We start from the raw sequence: 13,661 nt of genomic DNA, 5'->3' as shown, positions 1-13,661 counted from the left end.
GGTCCTCAACATAAGCCTTCAGGATCTAGATCCTGCCCTGAGGCAGCCATGCTCTTTCCTTGCCTTCCTTTTGCCTTTCTGCTTTCTTCCCTCTCCTCTTTCCTCAATACCCTTACTCTACTTTTATTGTGTTTTTCCTGTCTTTTTCCCCTTTTAAGTTTGGCATACAAAGTGAATGAGTTTCCTTATGTCACTTTCATACACATATGTATTGGTTTTATTTTGTTTTCATTCATCCCTTTCTCCTGCCTAATTCTTGCTGATCCCAAACCTTCTCGAGAACAGTTCCCACCTTTACCACACATACTCCTTTACACTCTCCTTTTTTTTTTCTTCCTTCCCTCTTGAGATCTCTTCTTCCCTTCCCTAAACCACACAAATACACTTAAAACTGAGACTCCACATATTCGGGTGCAGGTGTGTGTGTGTGTGTGTGTGTGTGTGTGTGTGTGTGTGTGTGTGTGTGTGTGTGTGTCTGTGTGTTACTTGTCTTTCTGAGTCGCAGTGGTTTTGTTTAGCCTAATGCTCTTTGTTAGTATCTATTTACCAAAAAAATAACGAATGCCCCCAAATTTGTCTTCCTTATATGGATGCTATGCTATCTCTTCTATATGATTCCAACTTTAGCATATATGCTGCTGAAGTGAGTACACAGGAAGTTTTATTTCTTGCTACATGCTCACAAAACTGCTTAACAGGTAGTAAATGTGTTGTGTTTCATAAGTCCCTCTAATATCTCCATAAGCGATTTTATTGGTTTGGAAATAACAACAAAAGTCCTCCCAGGCCCCATGGCATCTCATCCCTTGAGGGCATATTTGACAAATCTGGAGACGGTTTTAATTTTCACAACTGTATGAACAGCAGGGACTATTATGTGCTTGTTGTACGTAGAGGACAGAGATCAGGGAGGCAGCTAAATATCTTATAATGAACAGGAACAGTTACCACAATAGAGACTTTCCCAGTTGAAAAAGCGCATAGTGCAGAGATGAGATGCCCTCATCTAAGTTAAAACCACAGCATCCCACCCCATTGTCTGTGCAAACTTTCCCTGACCACCCTTCATAGTAAGTCCCAGGTTTGCAGTCAAGACTTAAGGCATACCCCTAGTTCAGCTCTCATCTCACTGTAGCAGGGTTCTACTTATCTGTCTGTCCTATTCTATAGCTTCTTCAAATGCAGAGACCATGTTTTCCAACTACACGTCTGTTACAAATAATTTTGTAAGTGAATATTAAAGAACATATGTTGATATTTAATAAACAAGAAAGGTACACTTATTCTCGCTCTCTCTCTCTCTCTTTTTTTTTTTTTAATGTGCACTGGTGCTTTGCTTGTGTGCATGTATCTGTGAGGATGTCATGTCCCCAGAACTGGAGTTACAGACAGTTGTGTGCTGCCATGTGAGTGCTGGGAATTGAACCCAGGATCTCTGGAACAGAAGTCAGTGCTCTTAACCACTGAGCCATCTCCCCAGCCCCAGTGCATTTATTCTTTTGGCTGTGTCACAAACAGCGTTTCAAAATTACTCAGAAAATACATATTTGATAAGATTAGGAGACAGAGATTCTGGGTGAAAAAAATGTAGAAAAACAATATTTACAAAAAAGCTGAAGCTGGGCTGGCAAGATGACTTAGCAGATAGAGGCATCTGCTGTCCACCTGGGTCCAGCCCAAGAGACCTACAGTTTAGGAGAGAACTTACTGTCTCCAGTTGTTCTCTGACCTCTACAAATGTGCTGCACACACACACACACACACACACACACACACACCTAAAATAATAAATACAATAAAAATGTTAAAAAAGATTTTAAAAGACAGAGATACCACAGAAAGTTGAAAGCATTAAATTTTGTAAAGCAAACCAGGGGCTCATGCAGGCAGCACTAGGGACCTCTGCGGCCTCAATCTGGGGAGGAGCTTTACTTACTTGAGGACAGCAATCTCCTGGACTGTGATGGCCCTTTTGTCTTTGGTTCCCATATAAGAGAATATGTTTGGTTTTACTCTGGTGAGACAGAAACAAAGCATTCTGAAGTCACACACATCAATCAAAGCACATTTCTAACAACTTGTTTCAAAATACACATACTACATAATAAGAGAATAAGGAGAAACTTTACTTAAGATTTTAGTGAGGAAAATTTAAATACTGCCTTCTTAGCATGGCTTGATTTGGAGCCTTGGTGGCTGTCGGGATCTCACCTGGTTTCCAGACTTGGCTAACTAGTAACAAAAAACAAAAGTTGCAGACTTCCACAGTCAGAATTTGTTAAGTTACATAAAACTGTGACAATAAAGGGGAAAAATATTCTAGAGATATTATGTAGCACTTTGAACATTTTATATCTTCAGTTTTCAAGAAGTCACAGCAATGTGATTTTTACTTTAAATATAATCTATAACTCTGCATTAAAAAAAAAAAAAGCCAAATGCTAAAATAGGATCTGGGTAGGGTTTTTTGTTGTTGTTTTTGCATTTTCAAGACAGGGTTTCTCTGTATAACAACTCTGGCTGTCCTGGAACTCACTCTGGAGACCAGGTTGGTCTTGAACTAACAGAGATCCACCTGCCTCTGCCTCCCAAGTGCTGGGATTAAAAGTGTTCACCACCACCACCTGGCTGGCTAGACAGTTGTGATATGAAGATATATACAGTTCCATATAAGAATATTTGCATACTCCCAGAAATCCCAAGTGTACATCCCAGAGGAACCATTTCCCCTGTCTACATCCTTAGCAGGGCATCTAGTCTCCTGAAGATGGAGCACTGTTTTTCAGGAAGCTAGTAAAAAAAAGTGAAATGTTATTTAATTAGGTATGGTATTCAGAGCTGACCTGATTCTCAAATTCCTAGGTAGAAGCCTTAACTCCCAGCATCTCATAATATAACACTTGGAAACAAGGTCTTTAAAGAGATGACCAGGTTAGAATGTGGCTTCTCAGGTGGACTCTACATAGGGAGTTCCAGGACAGACAGGGGCAGAGACCCTGTCTGAAAAACAAACAAAAAGAAAGAAAGAAAGAAAGAAAGAAAGAAAGAAAGAAAGAAAGAAACAAAATAAAACAAAAGAAAACCAATGACATATTCTGATCTTGGAATTTCTAGTCCACAGAACTGGGAGAGAATTATTACTAACTTTTGTTAACTTAAGCCACTTAGTGGTATTTTGTTTGGCTTGTTTGGAAAACACATACACTGTATAGTCATGTTTAAACTGACTTAATTTCTTTCTTTCTTTCTTTTTTTCTTTTTTTTTTTTTTGGTTTTTTGAGACAGGGTTTCTCTGTGGCTTTGGAGGCTGTCCTGGAACTAGCTCTTGTAGACCAGGCTGGTCTTGAACTCACAGAGATCCGCCTGCCTCTGCTTCCCAAGTGCTGGGATTAAAGGCATGCGCCACCACTGCCTGGCTAATTTCTATAGAATACAAATTTGCTATGGTATCTAAAAATATTTCTTTTCAAGAATTTCTTTTGTGTGTGTGTATGAGTGTTTGCCAGCGTGCATTTTTGTGTGTGTGCCACAAGCATGCCTGGTGCCCCTGGAGACCAGGAAAGGGGTGGCAGACCCCTTGCAAGTAGAGTTATAGATGGTTATAGGCCATGATGTGGGTGCTGGTATTAAATCTGGATGCTATATAAGAATAGCCAGTGGCCTTAACTGCTGAGCCATCTCTTCATATTTACTAAAACCACAAACACAAAAATCCATGGCACTTCACCTACCCTGCAAACCCACAATCTCTGCTGCATTTTCATCCCTTTGAGAAAATATTTTTTCCTGGCTGTACTGGGAACTCTTCACTGTATGTGAATTAGTCACTTTCAGAACTTTCATCTTGAATTATTAGCATGGGGATTAAAAAGTTTATTGATTTACTTCCCACAGTCATTCCCATTAGGAAGCATAGTTGGCATTTACTGATCTCAGATTCCTGCTCTTTTTTCCCACTGGCATGGAAAGAGAGAACACATTCCCATTTTACCGACTCTGTGCAAGAACAAGAATGAGACACTAACCGTAAATATTTGGACAATACATTGATGGCATCCATGGTGTCTTTGTTTTCCTTGTATAGAACAAAGTGGCAGTAGCTTCCCCGAGATTTTGGCCAAGAATGTTTTCTTGGATCTTAAAAATAAAAAATTTAAATGTCATATGTATCATAAAACATTAAAAAAAATAAAACTCTATGGAGATCATTTTTATGCAGCCTAACAGGAAGCATAAATAGCTGTATGACCCATACATACTACACTTTCTGTAACTGGACACTTAGATACTATCAAAAGTAAAGTGCAAATGTGTGGAAAATGATTAGGACTAAGCAGCCATCTTCTCACAGCAGATATATGGAACCCATGGTGCCTTGAGGATTCCTGGAGCAGCACACATCAGGACCAAAGGGCCCTATACCTGCATTCGAGAGGCAAGAACTGTTACAACAGACCACTTCACACATGGCAGCACAGATGAAGACAGCGTGTGTAAGGGCTTATTTCAGTGACTTTGTAAATTTTCCAAAGGCCACTCTACCATAAAACTTCAGTTAATATCCACAATGGTCTATAGGCATCTACACGAGAAAGGAGCTGGCATTCAAAGCCAATTCTTGCAGAGTTGGGGTGTGGGAAAACTTACACCATATTAAATGCTACCTTCTGAGGTGCTGTGCCATGACTGCCCAACTATTTGGAGACAGATAAACAGTCTATGACCTTGGATACACTCTTTTTTTAAAAAAACATTATGCATACAGTGTTCTGCCTGCATGTACACCTGCAGGCCCAAAGAGGGCACCAGATCACATTACAGATGGTGTGAGCCACCATGTGGTTGCTGAAAATTGAACTCAGGACCTCTGGAAGAGCAGCCAGTGCTCTTAACCACCAAGCCATCTCCCCAGCCCCAGATACCCTGATTGTTAAAACTGTTCTTTTAATTGAATATCTCATTATGATATAATCTAGAAACACATTTTAAACAATACAAGATTTAGATTTAAACTGCTCAGAGTAAAGAAATCAGGACTCTGAAAAGAAATGCAACAGCTATAATCTGCAGATATTGCAAATATTTATGAGTCCTGCATGACACAGAGCTGGGCTGTTTTTCAAGGAGCGTATCTAGTTTCATTGACATAAAAACCCCACAAAAGAAATAAATTATGAGGGCTGGGCAGTGGTGGTGCACACCTTTGATCCCAGCATTCGAGAGGCAGTTCGAGGTTAGCCTGGTCTATAGAGTAAGATCCAGGGCAGGTTCCAAAGCTACAGAGAAACCATATCTCTAACACCCCCCCCCCCCCCCCCCCCCGCAAAAAAAAACCCTATAACAAAGTATTTTGCACAATCAACTAGAAAGGCTCCTCTTGTTTTGAAAATTATCCTTAAAAGTCTTTTCACACAAACTTAGGAATCTTCAGAGGTTTCTCCCGGAATTAACCATCTAGCTTTGTCAAGCAAAAGAACTTCTTGATAACAGGTTAGTGATTTCATCTACGATGTAAAGAACCATCAAGCAATATAGAAAAGCAGTAACCCATCTCGGAAAACCATATAAATATGCCTAGAACATCAATTTCCTTCTAGATGAATTTGTTAGTCTTTGCTGTCACGTATAGAAAAATAGCACAAGTATCTCCTTAGCTCTTGGTGTGAAGTTCTTACAATTTCCTTAGGTTGTAAATGGAAATATCTCTTTCGTTTTTTTGTTTTTATTTTTCTTGTAGCTCATTACCACTCAAGCAAAGTTATCTGTACTTAGCACTTATGACAACATTGGTATTTCATCTTGTCTACACGAAATACCAATCGCTCTTACCTGCTGCAGTTCTGACCTCTGTCCAAATGCACAGCATAAATTTAGAGCACAAGAGAGCAATGTTTAATTTAGAATACTGTTAAAGTGCTTTAGAGGTGAGCATGCAAATGATCGCATGGTAAGGTGTACTGAAGACTTCCACAGCAGTTGGTAATTGTGTGGTGGGTCAACAGCCATTCAGACATTAACAATGGGATGTTGTGGAGGTAAACAGTAAACAAACAGAAAACTCTCCTCTAGGTACAACCTTCCTGACTCAGTATCTTCACAGTGGGCATGTACAAACTGCGTCTATATCCATGGGATATAGCAAATTCTCTCTTCAATAGATGTTTTTTTTCCGTAAATATGTTAAGACATGTTTGAAACACTGTGTTTGACTATTGTGATGAGAATGAAACTGCTGTTTTTTCATGCCATTTTTTGTGGGTTTTGTAAGTTTCCTTCATTGGAATATAAAAATCTCTCAAATCAGCTGGGAGGTGGTGGCACACACCTTTAATCCCAATACTCGGGAGGCAGAGGCAGGCAAATCTCTATGAGTTTGAGTCTAGCCTGGTCTACAGAGCAAGTTCCAGGACAGCCAGGGCTACACAGAAAAACCAGGTCTTGAAAAAACAATAATGCCACCCCCCCAAGAAAAAAAAATACAAAAAACTTAACGCTTGAATGATTATTAGAATGAGATAATTTTTCAATGTTCACCAATTTACAGATTAAAAGATTTAAGAGATGATTTATGAGATATGCCCAATGAATGCAATGCTCTGCCCTTCCTTTATCATCATTTGAACACGCTGTGTGAGTTTAAGAGTTCTGAAAAATTCAGGGAAAACTAGATATGTGCTGGGTAGTAGATGTCAGGAAGTCATTTTGATCTTACTAGATGTGATAATGGTTTAGGATTTTAGTCCTCATTTGGCAAACTGATGCTCAGAATTTATGAGTAAAATGAGGTTGTCATATTAATTTTATATGGACTAAGGAAAGAAGATGTTTGATGGATTCACAGCGCTATCTTCTCTGCTGGGCACAGATTTGAAATGTCCATAATAGAAGGCTAAAATAATCAAGTATGACACAAGGTGGTGAGGTGTGGCTATACTTTTTAGCTTTTGGCTTTTAGTACAGTCATGTGTAAATACAAAGGCAAGAAATAAATACAGCCACAAGACTGAAAACCTAAATGTTATCTTCCCTTAACAAAAACCAGGATAAACCAGTGAGTTTGGCTCATAAGCATGCACTTCCTATTAGGAAACCCAAGAACAGGACATGAATTCAATGACCTTTGCAACTAACAAATGTAAATATTCATTTTTCTAAGAATACTCAATATACAAGAGTAAAACATTTACAATGGAAATATTCTGAATAAGCTAAAACCCTATTAAAACTAGCCTCCAGGAACACTAATGTACACTTAACCTACAAGTTGAGTGACGTTAGGATGACTTTCACACTTTTTTGAGGCACTCCAAATTTATAATACATTTGCAAAGAATTCTAAGGCTGGCAATGCACTTCCTATTTCCAGAAGGTTGGTTCTACCTTCAGAAGGTATGACATCAAAGTCTAGACCTACACAGAAGGAAACCAGTTACCAAGGGAAACCAGACCCAGAGAGGTTTCTGTGAATAAGAAAGGAAAGATATAGGTAGCCGGAGGAAGATGACATGGTGGGGTAGCATGCAGAACAGTCTTTCTGCTTACTCAAGGTCATCTTCATCATTGCATATACCATACACCAACCTTTCAGCTTTCTCAATATCCTGTTCCATCCACCGTCTTTACTGCTGGCCTGAAACTTCCACCTTCCCTTTTCTCTGGCCCTTTCGTTTCATGGATAAACACATCCATGGCTCTACTGTCTTCAAAGTCAAGCACACGTCTTCTCCTTACTATATATATCTTCCCTCTTTCTCTTTGTTTTACTGCTTAATTTAAAAAGCATCCTGTATATACTGCCTTCTGTTTCAATCTATTGTATAAACTCATTTCCAGTCTCATCATTGTAATACCAAACTACTAAAAGAAACAGACATTAAATTTCTTGTGTTGCTAAGCGATGGGCATATTTTCGAGGCCCTATCTCATTAAATCTGGTGCACTGTGGTCTCTGGAATTCTTTCCTTTTGTGAAGTCTGTTCCAGGAAGATTCTTTGTGTCAGTATCTTTCTCTCCTTGGTAGGCAGAGCTTTAGGTCCAGAGATTCTGCCAGGGAACCATTTACTTTAGAAAACACAAAGAACGTGTATATATCATAAAATAGGTTTTTTTCTTCCTGGTGGCAGTAGCCCTTTTGGGCTATGTAGCTCAGGTTAGCCACGAATTCATGACCCCTTTGCATCTTGAGTGCTGAGATGATACACTTATGCTACCATGACCAGCCCCAGATTTTCCTTTTAAGTCTGTGGTTGAAAACAAGCTCTTGAAAGCAGTTAAGATGCATATAATCTCAAAATACCAATTTATTATCTGTTTATATAATGTTATAATAATTATATGAAATTTACCAGCCTGGGATAAAGTAATATGTCTTTTTTAGACTGGGTTATCACAAAATGCCTGAGATCTAACAGCTGGTTATTTCTGATACTGGGCACTATGATTCAGAAGTTAACATGCCTGTGTTTCACAATGCACAATTCTATTTAGAGAAAGTATTAAAATCCTGTAAATCTTGCTTGGATGGTGGTGGTGCACACCTTTAATCCCAGCACCTGGGATGCAGAGGAAGGTGGATTTCTGAGTTTCAGGACAGCCTGGTCTACAGAACAAGTTCCAGGACAGCCAGTGCTCCCCAGAGAAATCTCATCTAGAAAAACAAACAAACAAAAAAAATACAAAACAACAAACGGATGTGGTGTTGGACAACTATGAACCCAGTACTTGAGAGGCTGAAATGGGGCCAGAAAGATCAGGCGTTTAGGGTACTACATAGTGAGCTTGAGACCAGCCTGGGCTATATGACACCCCAAAATAAATAAATAAAAATGAAAAAGGAATGTTACAAATTTGCTTAATAATATATAGTCTACAAACAACAACTTATACCAGGGTTTGGCAGTGGATGAGCTTAAAAATGTAAATTGCAAAGCTATAAAGGCTACCACATCCAAACATTAAAGGGCTCAGGAGAATACACTGTCATTGGCACTGGGCTCCATTTTCAGGGCCATAAATCAGTCTCCAGAACTTGTTTTCCCTGATATCTCGGTTACTTTTCCTTTAGGCCACTCTCAGCTTGGGGCAGGAGAACTGGGTAAGAAAAGGTTGAATGCAGCCTCCCAAGTGACTGTCTTAGCTAAAGAACAGTCTTTGTGAGGACAGGAAAGGGAAGAGTACTCACAAGACAGACTTAGCCCAACTTTGACTACATACCATAACCCTCAAGCCCCAGAGGTTCAGGTCTCTGGGCAAATACCAGTCCTATTTGCTTTTTTTTGAAAGGTAAAATATTCTGTTACTTGGGATGTTCAAAGAGAAACAGGGAGGGGGTGCTTCGTGTAACATAACTAATTTATGAGATCTTAATTACACACACACACGCACACGCACAGAGACAGAGACAGAGACAGAGAGAGAGAGAGAGAGAGAGAGAGAGAGAGAGAGAGAGCTGGGTGTGGAGTCACAGGTCTTTAATTACAGCATCTGGAATTAAAGAGACAAGGGGATCTCCGAGTTTGAGACTAGACAGATTTATATAGTGAGTTCAACACCAGCCAGGGCTACACAGTAAGACCTTGTCTCAAAAACAAACAGAAAAAGCTACGACATAATCATAGAAAACACAGAACAAGATGTAGCACTGTTAGTTAAACTTCCTCCTTGCACAAAATAGAGCACTGCCTAAGAAATGAAGGTCATTTTCAAGAGGCAACCAGTCAAAAACACAGTTTGTGCCCTTTACAATCTGTATTTTCATGACCACACTAGCAGAACGACACCTTGCTTTTCCTTTCTGCAGTGATCAACTGTAGCCTCCCCAAATGCATCCATAAGAGTTAAGAGTTAAGACCCAATATGCCCATGACTGTAGGTGATAAGTCACCTTTGTCCTTCATCTAGAATATTGCCCTTGGGAAAACAGAAATACAAGAACACAGTTGCTGAAATCTCTTCCCTTGTCACTGACTCCTTTGCAACCTTGGTGACCAAGACATTATAGAATCATACAGCAACAGGCAGATCCTTCTGCCTCAGCTTCTCACAGGCATGTGACACCACGCCCAGCTTTGCTTTTTTGCTATCAATTGAGAACCTCAGATCTCTACCTTTTCCTCCAACTACTCAATGCTTCTCATTTCTGTTTGATTTTCTTCAGGTGGTCAATTTGGCGTTTTTCCTGGAAGCATCATTAAAAACACGGAATCTGCATTCATGTACTACATTCTCTCTCTTTCTCCCCCCTCCCCTCCCCACAGTGTTTCTTTATGTAGCTTAGGAGTCTGTCCTAGAACTCACTCTGTAGACCAGGCTGGGCTCAACCTTAGCGATCGGCCTGCCTCTGCCTCTCAAGTGCTGAGATTAAAGGCATGTGCCACCACCGCCTGGCTAATACATTATCTCTTAAATTCACTTAGGGGTTATTGGCAGAGCCCTAATGGGTTCAAGTCTGTTATATCATTCTGTGGGTTTGCTATGACACATGTACTCTAAAATAACTGACTGTAACATGTAGCACAAGACACTGGTAGGGGAGGAGAATGAAGAAAACAACTGTCTTCTGTTATAATTTTCATGAAAACTCCATGTACCAATTTAGTGGGAAAAACAAGAAATATCTAAGTTTTCTTATGACTATAAGTAAATAGAAATTCTCATCACTGTATAGAACACATGAGAACATAAACATCAAAGTGACTGACAATATGTTCACCTTAACTGCACAATAAACAGAAGATGGACTCAGATGAAGGTCAACTTCTTAAAATCCCATGTTTTATGCATGTGAGTGAAGATACCCATGTTTGGGAAGCAGAACAGGAAATAGAACCCTGAGGGGGTAGGCTAGTTCATCTGAAAGGTTTCTTCTTCCTTTAAGAACACACAGTGAGCAATGATCCCTCCACTTCCTTCTTGAATGAAAACTCTGTTCTTCATTGAGCAGGAGTTTCTCAGGAACCACTGTAATTTTTGTAAATCTTCACTCACATATACAGCTGATTGCCCACCAGACAGACAGACTGCAGGACTGCTCTACATTTGAAATGACTATTGGCCCCCTGAAGGAGTGACATGACCCTCTCCATAAATGGCAAGGCAGCCCAGCCCATGGATATGGACAGGCCAGGCGAGGGAGCAGGAAGGTCCTGTCCCTCCTGCTTGCTGGGTAGGGGAAAGCAGGGTCAATGTTATACTTACTTGCCAAAGCCTTTTTGCCAGCTGCATGATAGGCTACAATGTGTTTCCTGCCTTCTCTATCCTCTGTTTTTGTTTCTAATCCTGGGAAAAGAGATTTAATAGCTTGATGGATGATGGTTCGTTTTTCTTTGGTGTCCTCAATGACCTAATGCAAACAGAAGATAGCTATTACTCTAACAAGCATTGAACTGGGAAATATCATAGTGAATCAGTGAAAATATAGCTCATTTTATCAACCAATCAAAAGTCAACAAGAATGCTTGGTTATTATTTCAGAAAACATTTTCAAGCAGCCTGATATTGACAATCCCATGGATAGAACATGTCCATCTCCAGACACTACACAAGTATCTCAGACTCATCTTTTTCTTTAATCCTCACAGGCTCCCTGTTAAGCCACCATTGTGCCATATGTGGAGATGAGAGTGAGGTTCAGGGAAGTCATGGAATATGTTTGAAGTTACATAATGGAAGGGTCTGAGAGCTGGATTTGAAAGAAAGCAGTTAAACTCTGTGATCACCCACACGAGTTGCTTTTGGTATCTCTTCTAGACAAACAGCACCGGGGAGTCCCAGAGCGAGATGCTAACAGACAAGCCCTCAGGGTATCAGAAAGTTAATCCCTCTGCCAACTTAGCCCACAACTTCCTACTATTGAACTTTATTTTATACCAAATTATTTTATTGAGAAAAATATAACACAACAAAGAAAATCAACAAAGAAAATTTAAACTTATCAAAAAACTTTTGTCAGCTTTTGACATTTCTTACACTAAGAAACAGATTTTACCTCTATTCAATAGCACAAAGGGCTGAATATGTTACTTTTTTTTTTTTTTTTTTTTGGTTTTTCAAGACTGGGTTTCTCTATGTAGCTTTGGAGCCTATCCTGGCACTCACTCTGGATACCAGGCTGGCTTCGAACTCACAGAGACTGGTCTGCTTCTGCCTCCTGAGTACTGGGATTAAAGGCGTGTGCCACCAACGCCCGGCTGAATATGTTACATTTTGAAGACAAAAAGGTTTTAGAAAATGCATTGATACACTATATTCAGTGCATAGGCATTTTCTATTTCTATTTCATTCTCTTAAAAATGCTGATAGTGGCAAATGGAGAGATGTTTCAGAGGTTAAGAGCAGTGGCTGCTCTTCCAGAGGTCCTGAGTTCAATTCCCAGCACCCACATGGTGGCTCACAACCATCTATAATGAGATCGGATTCCCTCTTCTGGCATGCAGTCAGAGTACTGTATACATAATGAATAATGAATAAACAAACCTTTATTTTTTAAAAAAAATGCTGATAATGGGTTTAGCAACATGGCTTAATGGGGAGAAGCACTAGCTGTACAAATTTTCCTCTGACCTCCAAATGTACACACATGGTAAGTTTCTAAAAATTATAAAACAATAGGGTAACTGGGTCACTTGACCATCAGGGTCCCTTACCTCTGACAGCAAGAAAAATTAGAGGTGTTGAGTATGAGACCTACTAACTTTATTTCATAGCCTCATTTAGTTGTTGCAACCTAAAAGCTGAAAACATCAACACAGAGACCACAATCTATACCGTAGCAAAGCACAAAATGATATAAAAAAGGAAATTAATTATAGCTATGGGCTAATGATTTCTTCACAGCACAGAGTCAAGCAAGATCTGCAGTTTCAGAAAACACTAAGTTGGATAACAGTTTGCACATATAAACACATATTTAGACTGAAAGTTCAGCAAGTTCTAGCATGGCAGGGTAGCTCACATCTGCCTATAATCCCAACACCCAGGCAATCACAAGTTCAAGGCTAGCTGGGCTACCTACATACACATCATGTTCCAGGATACAGAGCTTACAGTTACCAAAGCAACAAAACTAGGGCTACAGAGATGGTTGAGGGGTTAAGAGCACTTGCTGCTCTTGCAGAGGACCTGGGTCAGTTCCTAGCAACTAACGGCAGCTCATAACCATCACTAGTTCTAGTTCCAGGGGAATCTGACACTCTCTATTGATCTCCTTAGGCACCACGCATGCAGGTGGTGCATAGACATACAGGTAGAGAAGACACTCATATACATAATTTATGCCCTTTAAAAGTTAAAACTGGGGGGCTGGAGAGATGGCTCAGTGGTTAAGTGCACTGGCTGTTCTTCCAGAGGTCCTGAGTTCAATTCCCAGTTACCACATGGTGGTTAACATCCACCTTGAATGAGATCTGGTGCCTTCTGCTGGCATGCAGGTACAAGACTGTATACATAATAAATAAATAAAATCTTAAAAAAAAAAAAGTTAAAACTGGGGGGCTGGAGAGATAGCTCAGCAGGGAAGAGATCTGGATGCCCTCCCAGAAGACTTGGGTCTGATTCCCAGAACTCCCATGGCAGCTCATAACTGCCTGTAACTCCGGTTCCAGGAGATCTGATACTCCCTTCTGGCCTCCTTATGCACCAGGCACGTATGTGATATATACACA

The 13,661-nt window shown here is 40.0% G+C and overlaps 1 protein-coding gene across 1 annotated transcript in view; it reads right to left on the bottom strand.

The window, feature by feature from the left end:
- Nucleotides 1–13,661, bottom strand: part of Pus7 (pseudouridine synthase 7) — a 42,260-nt gene that overhangs the window by 18,600 nt on the left and 9,999 nt on the right. Inside the window, exons 5-7 of the mRNA XM_027393406.2 lie at nucleotides 11,197–11,341; nucleotides 4,026–4,137; nucleotides 1,937–2,014 (exon numbers count right to left, since the gene is read on the bottom strand). Coding sequence (XP_027249207.1) covers nucleotides 1,937–2,014; nucleotides 4,026–4,137; nucleotides 11,197–11,341 — 335 coding nt within the window. The remainder of the gene's footprint in view (nucleotides 1–1,936; nucleotides 2,015–4,025; nucleotides 4,138–11,196; nucleotides 11,342–13,661) is intronic.

The sequence above is a fragment of the Cricetulus griseus genome, assembly GCF_003668045.3.
Source record: "Cricetulus griseus strain 17A/GY chromosome 1 unlocalized genomic scaffold, alternate assembly CriGri-PICRH-1.0 chr1_0, whole genome shotgun sequence".
NCBI lineage: Eukaryota > Metazoa > Chordata > Mammalia > Rodentia > Cricetidae > Cricetulus > Cricetulus griseus.
Note: the sequence above shows the minus strand (reverse complement) of the source record. Positions and strands in the feature narration are given on the sequence as shown.